General features: G+C 32.2%; 1 protein-coding gene across 2 annotated transcripts in view; it reads right to left on the bottom strand.

Moving 5' to 3' along the window:
- LOC129809999 (protein mesh) overlaps positions 1–22,364 on the bottom strand; it is a 37,169-nt gene extending 14,805 nt beyond the window's left edge. The window contains exons 1-7 of one of the 2 annotated variants that reach the window (XM_055860180.1): positions 21,738–22,364; positions 12,428–12,669; positions 12,173–12,360; positions 6,995–7,172; positions 2,947–3,084; positions 2,688–2,856; positions 2,360–2,617 (exon numbers count right to left, since the gene is read on the bottom strand). In XM_055860180.1, coding sequence (XP_055716155.1) covers positions 2,360–2,617; positions 2,688–2,856; positions 2,947–3,084; positions 6,995–7,172; positions 12,173–12,360; positions 12,428–12,669; positions 21,738–22,140 — 1,576 coding nt within the window. In that variant the 5' untranslated portion in view covers positions 22,141–22,364. The remainder of the gene's footprint in view (positions 1–2,359; positions 2,618–2,687; positions 2,857–2,946; positions 3,085–6,994; positions 7,173–12,172; positions 12,361–12,427; positions 12,670–21,737) is intronic. The other variant, XM_055860179.1, reaches the window with a different exon arrangement.
- Between the last annotated feature and the right edge of the window lie 2,114 nt (positions 22,365–24,478).

Genomic DNA, 24,478 nt, shown 5'->3' on the forward strand with positions numbered 1-24,478 from the left:
TTGATTGAACAAAATTGGATTTGTTGTGATGTTCAAAGGAAAAAGAAGAATGAGATAGAGTAAGACAAACATATGCAAAACTTTTGAGAAAGAAAAAAATATAAATTTCGATTTCATAAAATTTTCCTGATCTAAAAGATGTGCCGGAAAAATCGAATTCGGTCGGTAAATAATTTAAATTTAGTCAATACTATGTTAAATTTTCGTCAGTAAAATCTCAAATTCTTTGAAAAAAGAAGTCTAAATTTCACAATTAGTACTTTAGAGGTACTAGAAGAAACTATTTTCCATCTACTTAAAACGTACAAAATGATTTCACTGTTTACCAAGTTTTATATTGATCATTGATCCAATTTGCTTTTCTACTGACCTTGAGATTTTTGGTAACCTAAATTGATTTTAAACTTAATAAAATCGTTTGTCATTAACAAATATCGCATTTTTTTTGCAACTGTTCAGTTTTAAAGGGGATGTCGTAGCGTAATAGATAGAAGTGTTAGCTCTTGACCGGAAAGGCATCTAACTCGACTCACGCAAATTTTGATTTTGATTTCATTCGGTGCAAATAGCTAAAAACGTATTAAAAATGTACTGCATTTCACTGAAAGATTCCGGTAGCACGGAAGAAATATTCACGTTGCGGGAAAAAAACTCCACAACGGTCTACAACGGACTTAACACCTTGGTAAATTCGATATCGATATGATTCATAATTATGCCGGTTTGAAGTTTTTTACTAATTAAATTTACTAACCTTACTGACCGTTACAATTTTCATACAGTTCGAAATATGTTATTTTCAAGCAAAATTTATAATTTTATAAACCAAATTTTCTTAGAGCTTTAGTGGATCAGTGGATAGAGTAGTGTCTCTACGACTGTGAGGTTTCGGGTTCAAAGCTGAGCAACAGCAGAAAAATATTTCTCAGCTTTGAATTCGGCTTTGAATTCGTCCAGTGAATGAATGTGAATAGCAATAGTGATGCCAATGGTGCATATTAGAAAAAAAGTGAACCACTTAAGCAATAGAGGCTGGTACGAGAACGAGTTTCGGTGTGAAAATGGTACTTAAGGCGATACAAATATTCACTGTCACTGATCCAAATACACACCGAGATGGGTGCTGCGATATAGTAGCGGCACTATGTGTGAGACTGCTGTACAATTAAATTGCTCGTTATTTAAGATTTTTAAATCTTCGTGAAGTGGACTAAACATCTCTCCTGAAAACCGTTTTAGTAAAATACTGCCCATTGTGACACAGCTGCTGGGGCCATAAGAACATTCTAGCAATTTATTAAACTAATCCTTCTATCCGTTTATTTATTAGAATATTTATCAGATAATTTCAAAAATAGCAAACTAGGATTAACAATTTTAAATAATAAATATAAAAAATATGTATTCCGAGAAAAAGCTTTGAAACAGTTTTATGAAAGGGGTATGAAACAATGTTAAGACGCCAAGAAAGGAATTTAGTATCAGTGAATAAATAAATAAATCAATATATAAAATTCAGTACAAATTTAAATATTTTTACAGAACCCTAATTATTGAAAATTTAACGTAAGAAAAACGTAAATTTTACGTTTTTCTCATTCTAATACCGTAAAATTTATCTTTTTTTCGTTAATACTAAGATTTTTTTCTGCATACAAATTAAAAGAAAATCCTTTTATCATGATTTTTCAACTCTGTGTATTGATAAATACATAAAATATATAATATCCGTTGAAAGGGAAATACAATGGAGGTTTATGCAATTTGTAAAAAAAAAAGATGCCAATATTCACAGGCTCAAAGTGGTTCAATTTATTGCTGCGTTGTATAATAAGTTGTATACAAACATGGCGTAATTAAATTGTGAAAATCTGGCTGTATGAAAAAGATATATAAAATTCATAAATAAATTATTTGCTTCCTCTCGTTGGGCCGAATATATTGGTATTTCCTGTTTTCAATTGGCAAAAAAAAATATCGATGGTATAAAAAGAGTGATAGGAGAGGCATATAAAAGGATCGGTATTCTTCCTTCAATCATTCACTTTGAGTTATTTTGTAACGTTGATTCTTGAATAGGGAAAAATAGATTTTTTTTTTCGATCGAATAAAATTTCCGGGTTTGAAATTTATGAGGGCCCAATTTTCCAAATACTAATATTTCGGGAACGGATTTACAAGGGAGAATTTATAAATCAGGTTTTCAGAAGTTAGCTAGGGTGTTCTGAAAACCAGAAATAAAGATGAAGAGGGAAGTCCTTCTATGATTCATTCTTGGTATCATATCAATCTGACAAAATTCCATACATAATAGCTGTTAATTGTAGAAGAATCAAATAAATATTGAGGAATGACTTACCTACAAAGTACCTCCCACGCCATTTATACTTCTCCGTGCCTACAGAGATTTCGAAACGAATGTACCCTTGGGCCATTAGGAATGGCTGAACACATATGACACGATTCCGGTCAACGAAGTGTCCAATCACCTCTTCTGTATCAAAGCGGCAGGACACTCTTTCATTCTCATTGAAGCATGGTCCAGTAATGTTAACCACAGTCCCACCCAACATATTTCCCGACTCTGGTGCAAAGACCAGGGGCAAGTGGGCAGCATCTACAAAAGATATTCCACGTGAATAGTAAAATAGGTGTCCGTTAGAAATGATAATAAATTGTCTACGCACCAATATCTTTATTGCACGTCCCCAGCATAATTCGCTCGTCTATGCGGAAAATGTGCCTGCCCGGAAAACCATTAGCCCATCCACGTCCTGTCAAGTCTCGAAGCACCGATGCCTGACTATAGGGTTTGTATTCATATGACTGTGTCCCGTTGCCGGCATTGAATCCAATCTAATACAATACAAGTGGTAAAATTTGCATAAACTCCTTATCCGCTCTCTTATGAATTGTCAGGAAAGGCCATTTGTCTGAAATACTCACATAAGCTGGTACACCACCTTCACCACCCGTCGTATCACCGCCAGCTTCCGTGTGTGAGGACCAATTTATCTCGGCATAATTGAAAATTGCATATGTGTACACTTCATCAGTGGCCAGTACCATTTGGAACGTATTGGTCTGAAAACATTATTATGAATAGTCAATATACTGGCTTTAAATATCCTTCCAAAACACATACAAAATCTACTCTATTGTCTCTTAATACAGAAATCCATTTATAATGCATTTGCTATGAGTCCAGATGCACTATCCATAGGGTATTATATTCTTCATGAAGCGATACATTCACGGCTCAATAGTTAATTACTACTCAGTATCACAATGACGCTTTACTATCCATATGTTTAAAACATGTAGCAGGAAAGTTGTGATACAGTACTCATATTAGCACACAAAATTACGTTGGAATAAGGGCTAATCCGTTCAATGAGAATTAAATTTGTAATACATTTGAGTTTCAGTCAATACCCCAGGTGCTTCATTGGATTATATTATTAAATCCTTTATCATGCATTGCATATAGGATACAAAAATTGTATTTTCTTGTTTTTTTTTCAAATTATTGTATTTATTGTCTATAAAGAACATGCGTTTAATGAACGTTGTAAAATATTCATAAGGAAGGCAAGGGTTTAGCCAAGATTTTAGTAAGAGGGGGCTAATCCATTAAATTTATGTTGGATATACACCCAAAGAAACGTTTTCGAATGCAAAGAACAAGAGTTTTATCAAACATCCAATTTTAATCAAATTTTTAGACATTTTGGTGAACAAATGATCCGCTTCTTCAACGGTTTTGACAATTTCTACGGATTTAGATAATTGTTAAAAACGTTCTCATCTGAGTAGCTTTTTGTCTTAAAAAAATATCCCAGAAGAAGTATTAGACCAAATATACTTTAAACTTTACTTGAAAAATCGGCATAAATGTTTTCAATCCGATTTTGATGATTTTAAGTGATTTACAGAGCTAATAAACTTTTCATTAGCTTTTCAAGAAGTGAAAATTCCAAAAGCAACCTTAATTTCACGAAGTTATCCATAAGAATTCATAATTTGTCAATACTCCATTTCCACTTCCACATGGGTTTTTATAATCTTAAATGATTAAGTAAAGACGAGAATATCCGCAAAAATTCTCTGAAGTCCAAAACATACATATTTAAATGAGCTTTTCTTGGTGAAAATTAGATAGAAATACAAAATGAAAATTATGGAAAATTTAAAAGTTAAAACTAACCATGATTAAACTGATAGATTTGATAAGCTAAAATGCCGGAAAATTCATGAAAAATTGGATACAAACTCCTCTTTTTGAGTTTCAAAAGGTTTCCATCTGAAGTTTCTTTCAAAAAATTTCACCAAAAGTGTTAATCCGATTTTGATTATTTGGAAGGGGGCAGATATAGAAAGCTTTAGACATTCCCTAAAAGCTGTTCTAAAAAATTAAAAGATTTCTTAAAGAAAAGATAATTAAAAGCTTTTCCAAAGTCCTTAAAAAACTTTAAACTCATAAATTCATTCATAATCCAAATTTAATAGTTTTAAAAGTTTAAGTTTTGTGAAAATATCACAAGGTTCAATAATAGAACTTTCAAGCCAATAAAAGCGCTTTTTTGGTTGAAAATACTCTCAAGGCGAGCTAAATATTACCGGTCTTAAATCATTTTTATTTATTTTTTAATAAATCGTTAAAAATCGTGTAGGGGGAAGCAACAGCTCCTCTCTAAGCCTTTGAAGACGAGGTGGAGCAGTACAGTCGTATAAGTTTCGAAACCATAAAACGTGGGATTATAAATTGATATATGAGAAATATTCTGAATATTTTGGAATAATTAATATCCAAAAGAAACTAATAGGGCTTACTTAGCTTGAATATATGGTTCATAAACGTTAGATCAACGTTAGATCAACGTTGGATTGGATTTCGCGTGAATGAAAATTTTCAAAATCGTTGGAATTTTCATCGATTCTTGATGGAGGTTCCTATTGTCCAGGTTTCAGTTGACTTCTCTCACGAAAAACAGTTTGCTATAGAAAGGACATAGCTAGAACTACGAAGTTCATGCGCATAAAAGAAAAGATTGGGTAAGTTTATCCGTGGCTTCCGGTGACTGGGCTAACAGTTGTCGATTACGCTGCTTCTATAAGTGAATCATCATTTAAGCGACCGCAATGATTATTTCTAAAAAAAATAGGATTCTTCTTAGAAGAAATACTATGGAACGACCAAGTAGATTGATTTTCCTAATACAATGAGACTTCAATATAGCGTGAATACTTCAAATTTAAAATTAGAACAGGCATTATTTGTTTATTTGGCGAATAGGTTCTTATGGAATTTGCGGTTATGTATGACTTAATGGGGGATCTCAGTGGCGCAATAGGTAAGACCGTTGGCTCTTGGGCGGATCGATTCCCGGCTTGACTCACAGTGTTGTGAGTTCGAGTCCCGCCCGGTGCAAATATCTGAATGTCTAGAAAAAGATATTTTCACTGTGTTATAACCGCCTGTGGCCAAAAACTTCGGGAGCATGGAAGAATCATCCACATTACGGGAAAGACGCTCCTGAGCGATCTACGATCAGCAGATTCGTCCAACACGGGATATACAACATGATTGAATTATATTAAATATATATCCCGATACGATTAATAATAATAATAATGACTTAATGGGCTTAACCATGTCAAAACGGAAGATCTCATAGTGCTGAATTCAGATAAGAAACATAACCTTCAAATTTTGAGTGACACAAACTTCAATAATTCTCCGAATTTACCAATTATTTGTCAAATTACTGAATATTTTTGTTTCTGGTTTTTTTAAAAATGTTTTTGAGGTCTTATCCTTCGTTTTTAAAACACTTCCTTAACAAAAGAGATGACATATATCTTGCATTTTTAAGGTTAGGCTGAACATAACCTCAAATTACTCAAGTTAACCTTTTGGTTAAATAATTTGTGAAATTATATGATAAATGCCATGCATTTAAGTTACTTTTATTAAGTAAGGACGGATCTAAAACAACTTTTAATAAATAATATTACTATATCTACAATAAATACAAAAATAGAAAGTTTCAGCACCAGAAGTGTTAAACACGTTTACACTATTGAAGTCACAATGTACGTAAATAAAATGTTATTAAAGGAAGTAGAGTAAGTTCTGTGACGAAAAGCAATGTTGAGTGAAAAATAAGTACCTATCATGAGTGAAAAGGTCAAATCTGTCAGTTCCAAATAGTGAGAACCTCTGAAATTTTCTCTTCCGCCGTCTGCCTATTGAGGGTTATCATAAAAATCTATAGTGGTGCTAAAAACAAGAGGTTATTATCTTCTATTTTTAGTAAGTCACAAAGAAACAGTCAACAAATTGATTTTAAGTTCCTATGCAGATAAGGGGTGAGTTATGCAGTATCGTATAGGTATGAGAATTTTTGAGGATTTACAAATAAAATATAAAGGTAGCCCAAATTAATTAAAAGGGTTTGATCATCGGTATACCAAACAGTGTCATTTGTATTCAATTTGTACAATTTTGGAAAAAAATAATTTTATACGAAAAAGTAGCTTCAAGTTTTTTTTTAAGTGTCCCTTTCCTAGTTTTCTTCCAAGGATTTAATATACCTTGCACGATAAATTTTTGAATTGATTCTTTGGTTTTGTTTTACAGTTAAAAAAATTTCTGGAGGCGTGGCCTATCTTTCTAAAAATTTAGACGCTTCACCGTGGTGTCACATATAAGATTAATATTAAGAGTAAGGAAAAACGGAAAGAGAGAGATATAGTATGCAAAATTTCAAATGGAAAAATAGGTGTGTTAGAAAGAGTGTGTTATAGTGGATTAATTGTTTTCTAAATCGTATTACAGACAATTCGAACAATTTTTTATGCGTGCCAACTGTTACAGTATTATAAAAAAGGTATCAACTAAACCTGATAAATTTTCCTCAGTGTTTTACTAATTTCAATTCATCCCCTCCACTGATCTTTTGAATATTAGAGTATGCATTAAATTACTTACCCTGTGGAGTGAAATATCAATTCCTCCGGCAAATGACATATTCTTCCAGGTGATGATGACAGCATGTTTGGGGATAAATGTGTCAGATCCGACGACACCCTCTCGAATATCCCACATCACACGTTCACGCACTTCCACACCAAATCGATCTGTACGTGTCTGCAAATCACGTTCCATTCTGAAAACAATTTGAAAAATTAAATGGTCGGGAAAGTGCTAAAAGATTAGCCTATTCTCTGTTATTCTCTCTAACAAAAAAAATAAATAAATAAAATGAAGACAAATACAATATGCGTGCTGTCTAATGTTGTAGAAATATCATGCAATTTGGAGGATATTCCAGTAAATGAGGAAGCAAGCATTGGTGCTAAACTGTTAGTCGATCCACAATAATTTACACCAATAAAAATTTCATAAATTTGGAAATGGTCCAGACCGCTGAAGGGTGAATAATAATGGCCTGGATTACGAGGAGGAAGAATAAAAAAGCCAAGAAAATTTGGATGGAAATGTGGTAAAAGATAGGACCATTGGCAGAGTTAAAAAAGCAAAAACCCTTGAATAAAACATTCTCTGTGGTCAACTTTATGATCCCATAGCGATATGAGATACACAAAATACAAAGCTAACAAAAACTAATAACAATTTCTTGATATTTAAATTTAAAATATTCTGCTCAGAATTTGAATAGTCTGTCCCCAGGTAGTTATAATGCAAATATGTATATTTTCTTTGGATAAAGAAATTCCCATTTTCTTTGGTTAGGCTCAAATGGTGCTCAAGGGAAAAATCAGGAAACTGAATCAACATTTTGCAGCATGAATCACCACAAAGCGGAGAAAAAAAAATGTGAAAGAAAGCTAAAACGCGTTGAATTAGTCTTTTCAGGAAAATATCTTATATGAATACACACACATGACAAAATTTATGAGAGCTTTTAATGTAGTCCATTGTGCTTTTACTCATTCTTTTGTATCCATACAGCTGAGTCAATTTTGAAAGGAGTCAACATGACATATTCTTTTTTTTTGCCTTTCGCTACATCACAAAAATGTCACTTTTCCCTTTTAATAATACCCTTTCGTACTTTCCCCATTTCTTATTACTATTTATCTTCCCATTCACTCTCCTATGCGATTAAAGTTGGACTTTTGTGATTAAGGACAACAGAATAAATTTGGACATCCAGGCCATGCACATCTTGGCTTTCAAAGACATTTCGTGACGTGGTAATGATCTCACGACAAAAAAAAAGAAACGTAAAGACAATAAAAAAGCTCATTTCAATATCAAACAGTAATAATCTGTCCATTAGGTACATAGACTTTACTGAGAGAGAAAAAGGTCACATAGTAAATAAATTGTCTTTTCCCTATTCCCTGAGCCAATAGTTGGTAAACAATTTATATTTCATTGACTCATCTCTACCCCTCTAATATAGATATTTGCTCATCATTGAAGCCAGCATCAACTCAGAGACTTTACTCAATGATGATATATTGGTATTTTGTGACCCATATTTGTGCGAACGCATGAGATTTGTCAGCGCATTATTTATGAATGACTTTGTGAAAAATTAAATACCAACCCATTTCGCTGAGTAAAAGTTGACTTAAAAAGAAATTAATGGGTTTTCTTCTAACTTATTGATCTGCATGTTGCTGTGATTTATTTTATTTTTTAGATACATTTTTAGTACAGAGCTGTACTAAAAACTTTACTTATGATTAGAAAGTACTAAAATTTTATAACTGTTTTAAATAATAAGTGAGCAATTTTTATGATACAATATGTATACAAATTATGATGAGAAGCCTTGTTGAAGAATTATAGCATCGTCCGAGGCTTGGCTATGGTTTTACTTGTATTACTTCAAAGGAAGTAGGTCTTTTCTTAAAGAAATTATGACTTGAAATACTAGGTGAAAGTATCCATGCTTCGTACGATCTCAAGTTTCGTAATGATTAAAGTTTTCCTATGTTTCTCAATAAATGCGTTATACTATACATCGCATTCATATTTTAAAAGAAACATTAGAAAAATATAGTCATAATGAAGCTTGGGATTGTACGAAGCATGGGTACATTCCCCTACGGACAAATAATTCTAACACTCCATATTCGTTCAATTTACATTCTATTCATAAATTAGAGACATGAATAATGCGAAAACCGTATTACACTAAATCAACTTAAATATTTTAATAAATCAGAAAAATTTTCATTAAACAAATTGGCATGTTAGTCTGTCAAAAATTTTATTTGTTAATTATATTTTTTAGAAGGTAAGACAATTCATATCTTCTTAATTTTCACATTTTCACGAAGTTTTTCCAATACTCATTTTTAAGCACTTCCCTAGTTAATTTTCTTTAAAATTATTTCACGTATTTAATAAAATTTTGTCAAAGATGCTTTATATTATTTAGTGCGTTTATGTACTAAAAAAAATCATATCAATATTTTGTAATTCAGAGAAAATCTTGAAAATAGGCAGTTTCTTTTTAAATTGTAGTATTCATGGAAAAAAATAATCAAGACTCTAAACATTTTAGTACATGCATGTGCTAAGGTGAAACATCACATCAGTGAGCAACATTTAACTGCATTTGTATTTTAAACATTTATGTGCTAACCCAGTGAAAATGGAAAAATCTAGTTTAAGTGATCACATCGAACCCTTAATATTTTTTAAAGTAATCTTCTGTATATTAAGTGAATTTAGTACTAAAAAAATTGTATTAGTAATTTGTAACTCAAAGAAAATCTTAAAGACGTGTCGACAGAATCTTTTTAAGTTGAAATGTGCGAAAAAGAAAATTGGCAATCATGCTAAAGTTTATAGTACATGCATGTACTAAAGTAAATCGTTACATTAATAAGCAACATTTAATTCCATTTGTATTTTAAATTAAACATGAGCTTGCTAACTTATTGAAGATGAGAATAACTTGAATAATGAGTAGTTATGCTGTATCCTCTTAAATATAACTTTTTTTTCTACTTATGTTATAAATTTTTAATGCATTTTGTACTAAATTATTTTTTTAAGGTAATGTATAACTAAAAAAAACTTGTAGACCAATTTTTTTAAGTTGAAATATTCGAAAGAGAAAATTAGCAATAGTCGCTATAGTGCTAAATATTCTAGTACATACATGTACTAAAGTAATTCTTCACGTTATTGAGCAATATTTGAATGCTAGATCTAGTCACGAAGAACTTCAAATTTTGTTAAGAAAATATGATTACAAAAATACAAAATAAATGTAATTGTTAAATTAGGAAGTAAAAATTACAGAAGTTAGGCCATTATCATTCTTTCAAGGACCTTTTACTGATCGAACTCCACAGAGAGAACAGTATATATAATAGGGCGTTTCAATTAGGAAAAATTTTTTTTGGCACTATTCTCACGGTGCTGTATTTGATGAGACAAGAAAGTTTTTCTTCTACGACCACATGATCAGACGCCGTTTAGAGGCGGCTGAACGACCCTCTCTGTATTGTAAAATTCGGTAAAATCAGAAATTTGTTCTACAGAGAGGGTCGTTCAGCCACCTCTAAACAGCGTCTGATCGTATGGTCGTAGAAGAAAAACTTTCTTGTCTCATCAAATACAGCACCGTGAGAATAGTGCCAAAAAAATTTTTTCCTTGTTGAAACGCCCTAATATATAATCGAGTTATTATATTTCGAGTTTTTTTAACGTCACGCTGTTTGTCCATCTGTGCGTCTGCGCGTCTGGTGTCCGGCCGTTACCATGCCTAGAGCCTAAATGGTTAGAGATAGAGACTTGGAACCTGCCGGGAAATCCCCATAAGTCAACCGTGGGACCATTACTATGTCCCTTATTTTCGTCCCACCCCTCCCATTCCCCTCCAAAACCACGTTTTTTGGGATTTGCTCGAAAACGCGTCATACGATTATTTTCATTTTCAGAGATTTTTTTAAGAGATTACTCAGACGGACATTTCATTTGATGTTTCAGGGTTAAAGGACAAAAAGGCTCTAAAATGGTGGTCATATTTGGGCTAGTTGAAAAGGTCTTGGAATTTCTGAACCGGTTCATAACCGATGACTAGTTTTTATCCGAAATTCAATTATGTTACTCCTAAGCTCTTTTGGGCGATCTGCTGAGTAATTTGTGAATAGGTTTAAATCGGTTATAAACCGGTAAATGATGCAAAAGTACTTTTGATGTATAACATCTAAGTCACGAGTTCAAGTATTTCGCAAGGCCTGAAATGCTTTGCAACCCCTTTTTCAATTAAACATCACCTTCGCATTATATATCACCTTCGTTTTATTCACAAACCTCTCCTATCACCTTTCAAAATAAGTTTTGTTGTTTATTTCGAATCCGTAAGATGTTTTCATTTTAAGATAGGTTTAATTGAGATTGTTGAGTTTATAATATAACAATGACCTTGAATCATGACTAAGATGGTTTTCTGAAGGTCAAAATTTATAGAACTCTAGAGAGCGTATTTCTCAACCGATTGAAGGCACTTGTAAGAACAAGTTCAAAGCGGTTTCAATCGTTTAAATGTCGGTATTAAACTGATAAGTCATTCATTTAAATTAAGTTAAAATTCAATCAATTAATTTTGATCTTTTGAACTTTTGCATAATCCTTACACAATATTTGCAATAATTGTGTGTTCTGTACATCAGTTAAATATCCATTTATCATCATGCAAAGATTGCATATGTTGAGAGATAAGCCTGAAAATTAAATCAACAGGAAAAGCTCTCAAACGATACAGTTGTGAAAGAGACTGAAATATTTCAAACAACCTATAATAATTGTCATCAAAATGAAAAATTGGCACAAAAATATTTTGTAAAATGAATATAAATTAAAACAAATAAATTTTAATCTAGATATTTGTGGAATCGGATGGATTTTAATACAAATACACAAATTGAAAACTCATATCACAAAGCCTTATTGAACAATGGGTAAGTATTGAATTATGAGCTTAATAGCAAAATTACTAAATAATGCATTCAAAGCATACAAACAAATGAATTACTAATTGATCATCTAAATGGGGTGTAGAATAGTAACAAATTGATAGGGATTTGTCGAACGCAATCATCACGCTGGATATGAATCTTTGGTAATAAATCTTTTTGTTGTTGAAAGATTTATGGATAATGGATAATATCTCACCTGAAATAGACGCCAGGAACTCTCTGATCGAAATCAGTTGGTCTCATTTTTCCAATGCGGCACTTTGAGAAAAAGATTCCAATAAAGGAAGGGTCATTGCGTCGTGGCCAGTCTTTGATGGGAAAAGTTAATGGGTATGTAAAATGTTCTGGTGGATCGGAAAATTCCAAATGACCATGCATAGAAACCTATTGGGAGACAATTTACGGTTGAACTTGTTGCATTCATCATAGGAAATCTATGGGGTGTACTTACTCTCGTGTAATTGAATCTGAAGCCAAAGAATGGAAGCTGAAAATTGAAATTTTTATGCAACTGTGGCATAGATGCATGAATATCTGTTTGATAGTCTCCATGATTGTTGTCACCACCCTGATCGAAGAACCAGTACATAAAGTGTCGTCGAATTTCTGCCAGTCTAGCAGGTGATATTACATAGCCCTGTCCATCATTTCGATGTGTTTTAGGCTCACTCGGGGCTACGCGATTGTTTGGATCTGCAAAAGATAAGGCAAACATTTTATGCTTTGGTGATGAGTTTCAGCATTCCCTGCGGACACCATCATCATTCTATATCTTGTCCCATCAATAATACAGACAGAAAATGGGAAAATATATGGTTAGAAATCTCAGTTGAATATCACTTTCTTCACACTATCACTTATTCATGAAAATCTCCCAGCAATGGCAACTTTTGCCTTCCTGATGGCCTCGATTGAACACTGAAATCTCATCGACTTCCCAAAACACATCAATCATTCCTCTCCTATATACTTAGTTATTGCATACATGTAGCACTGTGGCAAAAGTCCACACAGAGAAGTGATTTTGAGAAAGCGGTGTTGAATTTGGGGTTGAATTTGGTGTTGGTGTTGCTTGAACACCAAACGTAGTAACATTCACACCAAATTAACACCTAGTTTTGAATCAATGGTGTTCTATGAAATGCTTTGGCGGTGTTGTATTAACTCCGCCACAGAAATCTCTGAAATGGTGTAAAAGTAACACCATCAATTTTCTAAACAGTGCTGTTGCAACGCCAAACGGTGTTCGTCGCTCACCATCGACCACACACACAGAAAAATGAAAAATTCTTAAATAAACACCCAGGAATTTAATTTCAAATCCCATCCAATGAATGCCAATGCCCTAATTCTAAATCCTTGATCATTTAGTTTTAGTTGCAAATCTGTAATTCTAATTGTAATCTCTAATTTTGGAATATCGTGTGTGCCGATGCAACGGTTCCCAATATGCTTTGAATACATTATAGGAGTTCGTGGCGCAGCTGGAAGATGCTCGACTGTCATCACAAAGGTCGCGTGTTCAAATCTCGGCGCAGGCTTAAATGTTGGAAAAAGATTTTCACGCACCAAATGGCTTTGAAATACAGAGAATATCATCCAGGGAGGGCCCCAAGCCCTCAAACAATGGTCAAAAATTAATAAAAATCACGCAGAAAAATGGAAAATTCTTAAATAAACACCCAGGAATTTAATTTCAAATCCCATCCAATGAATGCCAATGCCCTAATTCTAAATCCTTTGATCATTTAGTTTTAGTTGCAAATCTGTAGACATTTTTCATTTATTGGTGTAAAAGGAACACCTATATTTTCTTGAGATGGTGTGATACAAAATCCACAATGGTGTTCCAACAACGCTAAATTTGGTGTTAATAATTGGTGTAAAATTGGTGTAATCAGAAACCCAAAGCCGGTGTTAGTTACTTTGTGACACCACTTGGTGTATTCTGAACACCGAATTGGGGTTAGTTGATTTTGGGGTTGAGGTTGGTGTGTCCGACAACACCATTTGGAGTTGTTATGCCACTAAAATTTCTCTGTGTGTCTCTAAAACCTTCAAGATTTCATCTCGGAAAAAGGGATTTTTGCCCTACTAAAAATTACTCCGATAAGGTACCATTACAACGCTCATTTAATATTGCAGGGGCACAAGTTTAATTTTTTAATATCATTTTACAATCCATTTCTTTACTATTTTTCTATTTTTCTTTTTTGTTTTTTAAACTAGTAAAGAAAAAGAAGTGATGATGGATAGATTTTCACCCATTTGCAAATATATAGCATTGAATGGATTTTCAACAATTTATGCGCAATTGATACCCGAACCGCTACTGGGAATTTTTTTTTAGCTACTCTAATTATTTAATGTCATAGAAAAAATAATCTGGCAGGGATAGAAATACATTTTATCACATTTTTTCGCATTACGAAAATTTATGCAAAGGTTGTGCACGAAGTTCCGTGCGAAAAATTTGACATCGCGTCGATTTTGGTAATATTTTTCTTCATTCTCTTTCCTGATTTGAATTCTAAGTGATAAATTCTTTTCTTAAATAGTTACACAATAGAAATAAATGGTGTTTTGAAGAATTTAATGTAAAGAATTTAAATTCAGTGACTATTATGACACGTATTTCAGAGAGTATCCTTGCGGTCCCTTAATAGATATTTCTGTGATCCCAATCGGTTAAAATTGCTCTACAGAAAGCAAACTTGTGTACCTGTAAGGTAGGGCTTTTAGGCTTCACACATACTCTGGCTTTGAATACTATATTTTATCATATTGCTTTAATGTATCTGACCTATTTTTCAGGAAATGTATGACTTAAAAAAATATGAAAAAAATGTAAAGTGTTCGAAGCCAGAGTGTGTGCGAAGCCTAAAAGCTTTCCTTTATTATCGATTGAGCGATACAAATCATACTCAATTGAAGTATGGAAGCACAACCGATTTTATTTTAATTTCTCTTTTTTAATTTTATTTACAATAAAACGAATAATAAAATTAGGAGATAAGACAGAGAAGAAAATTATAGGGGAAAGTACTCTCCCTTCGAACGTTCTTGCTTTAAAATAATGTGAATTTTCCCTCAAATTTCTCTAATTTTCTCTAAATTTCTCTCAAAATGAGCTTCAAAAAGTGTGCTTAAAAAATTGCCTACACATTTGGTATGAATTTTTGACAAAAAGATGGATTTTTGAAGAAAATTTGTCTAATGTGTAGGCAATTTATATAAGAAATTATGTCCAATTTAAGGTAATTTCCATCAAAATTTTTTGAAAGAAATTATCCGCTGCGGCTACACATTGGAACAAAATTCATCAGTTATTTTTGACAAATTTTTTGAAGAAAAATATCATAATTCGAAATTATATTTCCAAAAAATTTGTTGTTTTCGGCTGGAAAAAGTGCGAAAAGCGTTTGTGGAAGTTCCTTGGGATAGTATTTAGTGAATTGTTGTGGAAAATTTCCCAAAAATGCATAAGAAGAGTGTTTCTCTGGGGATATTCACATTATATTTTCCACATAAATTCACTAAATACTATCTCAAGAAATTTCCACAAACACTTTTCTTGCTTTTTTCAGCAGAGAAACAACAAATTTTCAAGAAAAACAATCACAAGAGCAAAATAAATCTATTTTGAAGGCATTTTTCTTCAAAAATAAGAAATTTTCTTTCAAAAATGTTTGAAATATTTTTTGATGACACATTTCTGTTAAATATTAGCTAGCTTATTATGAATTTATTGATAATTATGTGATTTATGTGTACTTACACAGTCTCTTAGGAAAAGAAAAGAAATTCACATTATTCGAAGGCATGAAAGTTCGAAGGGAGAGTACTTTCCCCTAATATATCCCACCAAAAGTAAACTACGACTTGACTTGTGTCCCTGTAGCTTCAAATGTGCGAATATGGTAGCTTTTTCCTCCAAAAGAGATCGATGGTATAATTAGATTTTGTCCATTTAATTTTGTGACAGTCACTGCGTGACATTTGATGGGAAAATGAATAATTTATGTTATTTGTTCAGAAAAATAAATTACAACATGAATAACAAAATCGATAGATATTAATTATCTCTTACCTAAACCCAACTTTTTTTATTTTATCAGCCATACGACAAATTGGAGATACAATTTTATCTACTTATTTTTGTGAACGTCTTTAATTCTATAAATAAAGATACCTCAACAAAATTTGGTATATTGGTCAGAATAAGTCGTCAAAAAACCTAATACCTTTGTAAGGGGGAAACAAAAAGGAAATCTCTTACCTAAAAACCCCTATTCAACCACGGGTTTGGAGAAGCATTGACAAGAAGAAATAAATTTAATTTTTCATGAGAATTTTGTCAAAAAGGTAAGTTTGCTATAGAAGAAAGTTAATTATGAATAAGAATTGCGTTATGAATTAAATTTAACCTCATTGAATTAGAAATTTGAAGGATCTTGCTTTGAATTCTCCTGAAATTGTTAGAAATTTCACTTGGGAATTTTCAGTGACTTGATAAACATTATTAAATTAATAATTGCGTCAATAAATAAAATTTAATTCTAAAGATAGAAAAGATATTTTGATCGAACAGGGAAATCATATCAAATGAATAACATTATTCTTTGACAGGCTGTTTCCTTTCATTTCCCTTAGAACCCTTCGTCTTTTATTGTGACGATTCTGACAAATAATACAATTGATAGGGACTATATCTGCTCTAAAGGATTACAACAAAAAGGTATGTTACTGATAAAATACTAACTAAAATAAAATACTTCTTTTTGAGGAATGTTGCTTGGAACCTTTGAAGTAGTTTATCGTTTTTAATTTCTCTAAAATTATTCTTAATACATTTTAAAATGAATAAAAATATAGACATAGCTTTGGCTAATATTTCGTCCACCTTAATTCTCATAGTTCCTTGCCCTTTTTGAAATTTTACCAAAATCATAACCTCTTTGCTTTGTTTTAGCATTGTATAATCTTTAAAGTATGCAAAAACTAAAAATTCATGGAAATTTGAGGAATAAAAGAAGTGGACGAAATTTCAAGCTGGCCGAAATTTGGTACATTTACCCTAATTACTAAATTTCTTGGAAATGTGCTACATATATTTTGCTTTTGCCAATATTTAAGTGAAACTAATAAAGCATGTTAATTCTTCAGTTCTTCAAATGTTTGCCAAAGAATTGCCTTCTTTTCAAAACCAAAAAGAATTAATTTTCTCCAGAGCTTTCGACCCTCGGTATGGGTCTTCCTTAGTGGGCTGAGTATGATTTATTATTTTAAGTAATTTTCTTAAGGACTGTTTTTACAGTCTTTTCAATGAAAAAATTAAAGACATTAACTGTGTAAAATTAACTGGCTGTAAAAAATGTCCAAAAAAGATTATCCAGATTGATGCATACCGAATGTCGAAAGCTTTAGAGAAAATTAAGTCTTTTTGGTTTTGAAAAGAAGGAAATCCTTCAGCAAACACCGGAAGAACTGATGATAATACACAACTACGTCAGACACCAATAAAACATGTTTAGTTTAAATTGGTAGTTTATGTTAACATCGGAAAAATATTCTGAAAACAATTTAAACTACTTCAAACCACAAAACTGCCTACGTTGCTTGAGTATCTCAAAATTTGTAAATTTTGTATTAGTTTTTTTCATGAAAAACTAACGATCGAAAAGTTACGTATTTGCAAAAATTTCTGTGACAAAAATTTATTTTTTCAATTTATAGTGAAAATTTTTAACTGTCATGTTGGTCTAAAAACACTTTTTGTATCTTATGCTGTTCTTTATCGAGATTTAGTACAAAGGCACTATTTTCAGCTTGATGGTAGCCTTGTTCGAAAAATCGCAAATACTAAACGTATGCTTCTGGGCTACCTCTAATTTGTATAAGTTTTTTTTAATTAGTATATTATTTTACATAAAAATAACAGCACAATGCTGAAATTCGTATTAGTACAGTTCTGTACTAAATAAATATAACTCGTGCCTGATATTTTCTTTTTGATTTGTAGAATATTTTTCAAAGTATAGCTTGTTGTATTAATGATAGTCACAGAATTTCACAATGTTTCTTCGATTAATCCCTTAACGTAATAATTGTAAAGGGGGAAAATAGATAAGGATTAACCTTGCAGCAAACAGGTGAGAATCAGAATGTGAGTCAACTCGGAATATTTGCAAATTCTATGTAGAGTAAATATTAAAGGTTTGTAACATGGAAGTTTTATAACAAATTTCTGTACATTATCCTTAAGAAATTAAATATTTATAATCATGAAATATTTTAGTCACATTATTTTTTTCATTGGGTACAGCTTGAAAGCATTCAGAGCTTTCAAAAATTTAGCGAATCAAAACGCGTTGGGACAGTATTATTTTACGTGATAAATTGTTAAATAAAATATGGGTAATATTTGAAATTCAAATAACAGGGCGTATCGTACTGAAAAAGAAGTTATTAAGTTTAATGAAAAATTCAATTCTCACTTTTTGATCATTGTGCAAGATTTTGTAATTCAAAAGAATTATTTTAGCTTGATTCATTTTCAATAGAATTTACGAAAGATATATTTACCCTACTCAAGGTACGCTTAAAACGAGTGGGAAATTAGTAATCGCGATGATAAATGTGATTTCCAAGAAAAGTTGAAATTATTGATATGCTATCATTGAGGAGATAACAAGTTCATTTCGCAAATAAATACACCTCATGCCATATATAGATATGGCATCATCCAGAAATACCGTAATGAAAATTCATCAGAAGGAAAATTAATCATAATTTTTCCGAAGCACGGACCTTCACCCTTTAAGGACGGGAAGAGATTTTAAAAATGAATTGTCCAACAAATTTTTACATTAGCAATAATGTTAAGCAATTTTATAGAGTACACTTTTATATTAAGTAAATATCTGAAATCGGAAATACTTGTTAAGTAAATCGTTTTAAAATGTTTTCCGAAAGAGTTAAGTCTTTAAAAAATAAAATTCGTTAGTTTTGCAATTAATAAAAGAGAACTAAAATTGTTTCTTTTCATCATTTATTAATTTTAAAATTTCTAATTTCGATGAGCATATTAAAAACTTTTACAGCCTAAAATTTTTTATGGTTTCTATCCAAAACCTTTACGGAGAATTTAAGTGGCCTTCAAAGCTTTTTTTGAATAATTTTGGTATTTCTCTTTGTAATTACATTTGCAGGAGAAATTCAATTGTAAATTAGGTTTGTAATTTTTCGTGTAAATGCTACACATTTATTTAACACCTACAAATTTTATCTAAACTCAAATTGTGAAAATAAATGGATAACCAAGTGTTTTTGTTCCGCAAAAAAAGTTTTGTTGAGTGAACAAATGGATCTTGTTAAAATTTTGTCAAAAGGATGTTGTTTACAAATTTGACAAAACTTTTTCTCACATTTTACGGTGAAAAATATCCTTTTGGAAAACTTTTAACGAGATCGAAATGGCTGCCGATTTGACAAAACCTTTCCATATTCTGTATGGAAGGACATCCTTTTGACAAACTTTTTATTTTTTTTAGAGTAGGGTAAGTGTGCCAAATTTCGGCATAGTTGCATATAAGCAACGAAGTCCTAAGTTTGAAATGCAATATTTTTAATTCATATTGATATTTTTTGTTACGTCCTTTTCGGGAGGGTTGTGTGGAACCTTGAAGACTAGTTTATCATCTTTGTTTTCTTTAAATCACTTCCTAAAATATTGAAATATTAATAAAAATATGGACATAGCTTTTGGGTAGTATTCCGGCCACTTTGTGTGAAATACCGGCAACCTTTTTTCTGACCACCTTTTGTGACGCAACGGATAGAAAATTACAAATCGTCAAACGGAACGAGTTTAATATGTAGTTTAATACATTTATATGACCCACAAGCCCTTAGATCTTCCTTGTAATTTGTCCTGAAGACCTGAAGAGTAGCATCTCAAATTTACGCGCAGATTCCCGTAGCAATTTGCCCTTCCTAAACTCTTCCAATGCCTTTTACACATCATCTTTTTTCTCTTTTCTTTTTTTCCCCAAGATTCCCAAAAATTTTCCAGTTTCCGGACTGATCTCGAAAAATTTCCCGTGATCCCACTTTATTTCCCAGGCACCTGGTAATCTACTGAATTCACAACGAGGCATTCATTCCAAATTATACACTTTAAAATAACACAAAATTAATATTACACATTTTTAGCAAACTAACAATTTTCCTTGTAGGGTAGGTGTACAAAATTTCGGCAAGTTTGCAATTTCGGACACTTTTTTCTTTCTCAAATTTCTATGAATTTTTAGTTTTTACATACTCTCGAGGTTATACAATGCAAAAAAGTAACAAAAAATGTCGCTTCGACGAACAAGATGATATGAGAAAAATTCAAAGAAATCCAGAAGTGCAAAGAACTATGAGAATGAAGGTGGCCGAAATAGGCCACCAAAGCTATGCCTACATTTTTGATCATTTTAAAATGAGTTAAGAAGAAGTTTTAGAGAAAACAAAGACGATAAATTATCTTGAAAGTTCTAAACAACGCATCTTAAAGAGAAGTAACAAAAAAATCGATTTATATTAATATTATATTTCAAACTTCAAACTTTGGCGCTTGCATGCAACTATGCCGAAATTTGGCACACTTGCCCTATAATGTTTTCTAATGTGTAGGGCATACTTTTCAGCGATTTAACATTTTTTTAACGACTATTTTTTCATTATATGAAATATATTAAAGATATTTATTCCCAATTTTATTGTCTGTAGTAAGTATTAAAGATTATAGGGTCGAAAGAACGTCTGTTCGACAGGGAACCCCTATTGACACTTCTGTCAAAATGTTGAAAATTATTTAATGTATCTAGTAAAATATAAGTAATATAACATTCTTTTCTGTAATATACCTTTTACTATAAACAGAGATGTTCAAATTTCGTATCCCAAATGGTACAGAGTAGGGTGTCAATAGGTGCTGACACGATTTCTTAAAGTCTCAATAGACGTTCCTTTCACCCTATGCATAACACAGCCCCATTATATCTGTCCCTAAGGTCCCTGATGAAAGGCTAAACTTTGAAAAATTACCGTTTTTTTATACGTTAATTCTTTAGGAAACCTTTTTTACCATGCAGCACTTTTTCGTAAAACAATAAATCTGAGAAATGCACGCGGCTTTCTAAATATTTTCCCGCCAAAAACTTTCCTGGTTTCTAGACTTTGAACCCGTTGAACAATTTTAGTAGGTTCTAAAGCTGGTAAGGAATATACGACCTCGCTATGTTTCTTTAAATTACTAATCTACCCAACATCTTTTTTTGTATAAAATAAATTAATAATTTCTGATCAATGTATGACTCATTAGTCCTTAAAGACTTAATCATACTTTAGAGACGTGTAGAACTATAGAGAGGAATGAAAGATTGCAGCAATTTTTACCCAATTTTTTTGGTCATAAAATCTCTGACGCTGTATGTGTGAATTGTGTAAAAAAAATAAATATTTTATGGGTGCCCGAAGACGAAAAAAAAGAGAAAATTACAGCGAGCAACTCTGAATGTTCACTACAGAAAAGTGTAGCGCTTATCTTATCATGCTATGTTGCGAAATTGACACTTGCGCAGTAAAAATTGTGGTGTGTGATTAATGATGGAAATTATAGGAAATTTTGTTCCACGCCAGGAAAAAAAAAATTGGGATATGGGTTTCGTGGTTATACTTTGAATAAATTGACTATCTATATCTATCGAACATACCCCAATTGTAATTTGAGTCATCCATGTCCAGGTTGCTGGACAGGTAATCGTCGTAGAGGTAGTAATTTCCGGATTTACTGGTCCGTGGACGAATTTTGTCCACATTCACTGTATCCTCATTGACGATGGTGTCCACTGGCATGGGATCCTCAAAGTCATCCTGTGCTGGTTCGGGTTGGTCCGATGCTGTGTCATAGTCATCATCATCGTCCGTTTCATCCTCATCGATCAACTCATCCTGCTGTGAGGTTGTCTCGAGAGGTTCAGGGGGACTTTCGAGAATGTCCTTATCAATAGTCTCCACCTCTTCTACGTCGTCCTCATGTTCACTCTGTCCTAATACACTGCATGAGGACAACAAGGTGAGACAACATAAAGTCACTAGGAGGATTTTCAGCCTCATGTCCTCCACTGTAAAGTCTATAAATTATTTACACCAAAACTCAGAGACTTTTGCTAGGAAACTACTTTTTTCCCTTTTTCCCTTATCTCACTTTTTTTCTTCTTATTTTATTCAACACTGAGACAATCACTTCATTTTCCACCTGACTCGGTCAGGGCGTTGTCTAAAACTGAGGAATTTTGCTATAGATTTTCACCTGTCTTGGGTACAAAACTGTCCTTATCTGTAACCCAAATAGCTGATAACGTATCTAAAGCTCGATAAACACTTGTAACTTCTCCCACTCCATCGTAACTTCATCGTGAATCTATTCCATTATTATTGAACAGACCCCATGATAAGGTGTGTCATGGTGTTTCATTCTCAGTGCCACGAAAAATGATAAATTCGGGCCTTATGACTAGCTAGCTCTTCTCACAACACACGGAAAAGGGCGAATATTTCTCAGAAATATGATGAGGAATATCAATGAGAATGATGTCACACATCATCCAGTCCAAGCAAAGTACATATTTTGCACCAATATCATCATTTCATGTGATTTATTCATCCTCTCATCTTCCTCCATTATGCTGTGATAACATATCATTGAATATATTGCATTTTGAGTATGTACACCACATCCTGACACCCTGAAAATATGTTGCTAAAATTATTGCTTCCTCCAAATGTGCGACCGTTTGCATTAAAGTACCTACAACTTTTCACCAAACCCATATCACAAATTTCATAAATTTGAGCAATATTTTGCTTTATCTCTTCATCACAGCTTAGCAATTTCCTCTCTTAATTTTTCAATACAAAGATTCATCCACCAGGAAATTGGAGGGATGTCTTAATTTACAGGATGTGTTTTAAAATACATTTAACGTTTAAAGTGATTATAGGGAAATATTCAACACTGTTTAACAACTCTCTTTAAACTAATAAAAAGTTTAATTCATTAATGTACTTTACTGAGGCTACGAAACGAAGCTGAAAACGGTCAATTATTAAATAGCAAATTTGGTTAATAAAATTCTAAACTATACTAAGCACAAATTCACGACCGTAACTTGATAAATTTTGACTGGTTAGGGTGAAGTCATCACTTATGGACAGCGTGTAGGGTAAAGTGATATAATTTGGAATTAATGTTACAAGTTGGACAATTCGCCGTTACAAGTTGGACATGGCTTTTTTCTTGATAAATACAGTACAAAATTTGTTTTTAAGCACAAGGAACCAAATTATAAAACTAAAGAATTAAAAATATACAACTAAAAATGAAGTACTAAATTTATCAAGACAAAAAGCCCTGTCCAACTTGTACCATTGTCCAACTTGTGCCACTGTCCAACTTGTACCACTTTACCCTAAAAATCTTAAGTTCGTATTTAAAACAGACTTCGAAAAAACATAAAATTATCAGTGTTTATGATGTGATTAATGATTTTGTGATTTTTCAAAATCTGTTTTAGGTAAGAACTTGACATTTTTGCTCGCTGTCCATAAGTGTATAGCGTCCATTAGTGATGACTACACCCTACTGGTTAATAATATTATAAAGATTAAGTTGCCTCACTGCTTAAAAGAAGGAAAAGTGTGTTGGATTAATTCAAAATGAAGTGTTGTACGAGATAATTAGTTTTGGCCGTGACTAAATTTCCATTTAATCAGGCAATCGTCAAACGAAATAGATAGTAACTAGTAGTCAATAACAAGTTGTTACGGTCGAAAATGCGACGTTTGATCAGTTATTAGTTCAGTTTTGAGCAGTACAAATTCAATTTAGGGGGGGGGGGGCGGACCCTATTGGTATTTAATCTGTTGAAAATCAATGTTGATTCTTTTATACTTCTTGCAAATCTTATAGATTAGGATAATTTAATGAAATTAAAGTTTTCATAACTTTCTTTCTTAAAATGTAAATATCTTTCACACTCTTCCACTCAAACCTGACTTGAATGTATTATGATGTTCAAAAAAAGAAGAAGAAGATCGCGAAAGGAAAGCATAGACATCTACGCAATTTTGTTAATTAAACGCACTTCAGAAAAAAAAACTTTTATAAGCCCAATACAAACTATTTTAAATAAAAATTTTAGTTAGGGCCCTTTATTAATAAAAATTTATCAGTATTGTCGTAACGGTCTCAACTTACATTTTTTGATGAAGTGACAATAAGTTTCCATGCAAAACTTTTTCTAATCAGCATTTGACTTAACTTCTTTTAGCACATTACGGGAAAGTGCCTATGCTTAGTACGATCCCAAGCTTCGTAATGACTAAATTTTTCCTATGTGTGTCAATAAATGTGAATAGAGTTTTTTTTTAAATATATTGCGAAACCAATAAT

This window comes from Phlebotomus papatasi, chromosome 1, assembly GCF_024763615.1.
Source record: "Phlebotomus papatasi isolate M1 chromosome 1, Ppap_2.1, whole genome shotgun sequence".
In the NCBI taxonomy this organism is placed as follows: Eukaryota; Metazoa; Arthropoda; class Insecta; order Diptera; family Psychodidae; genus Phlebotomus; species Phlebotomus papatasi.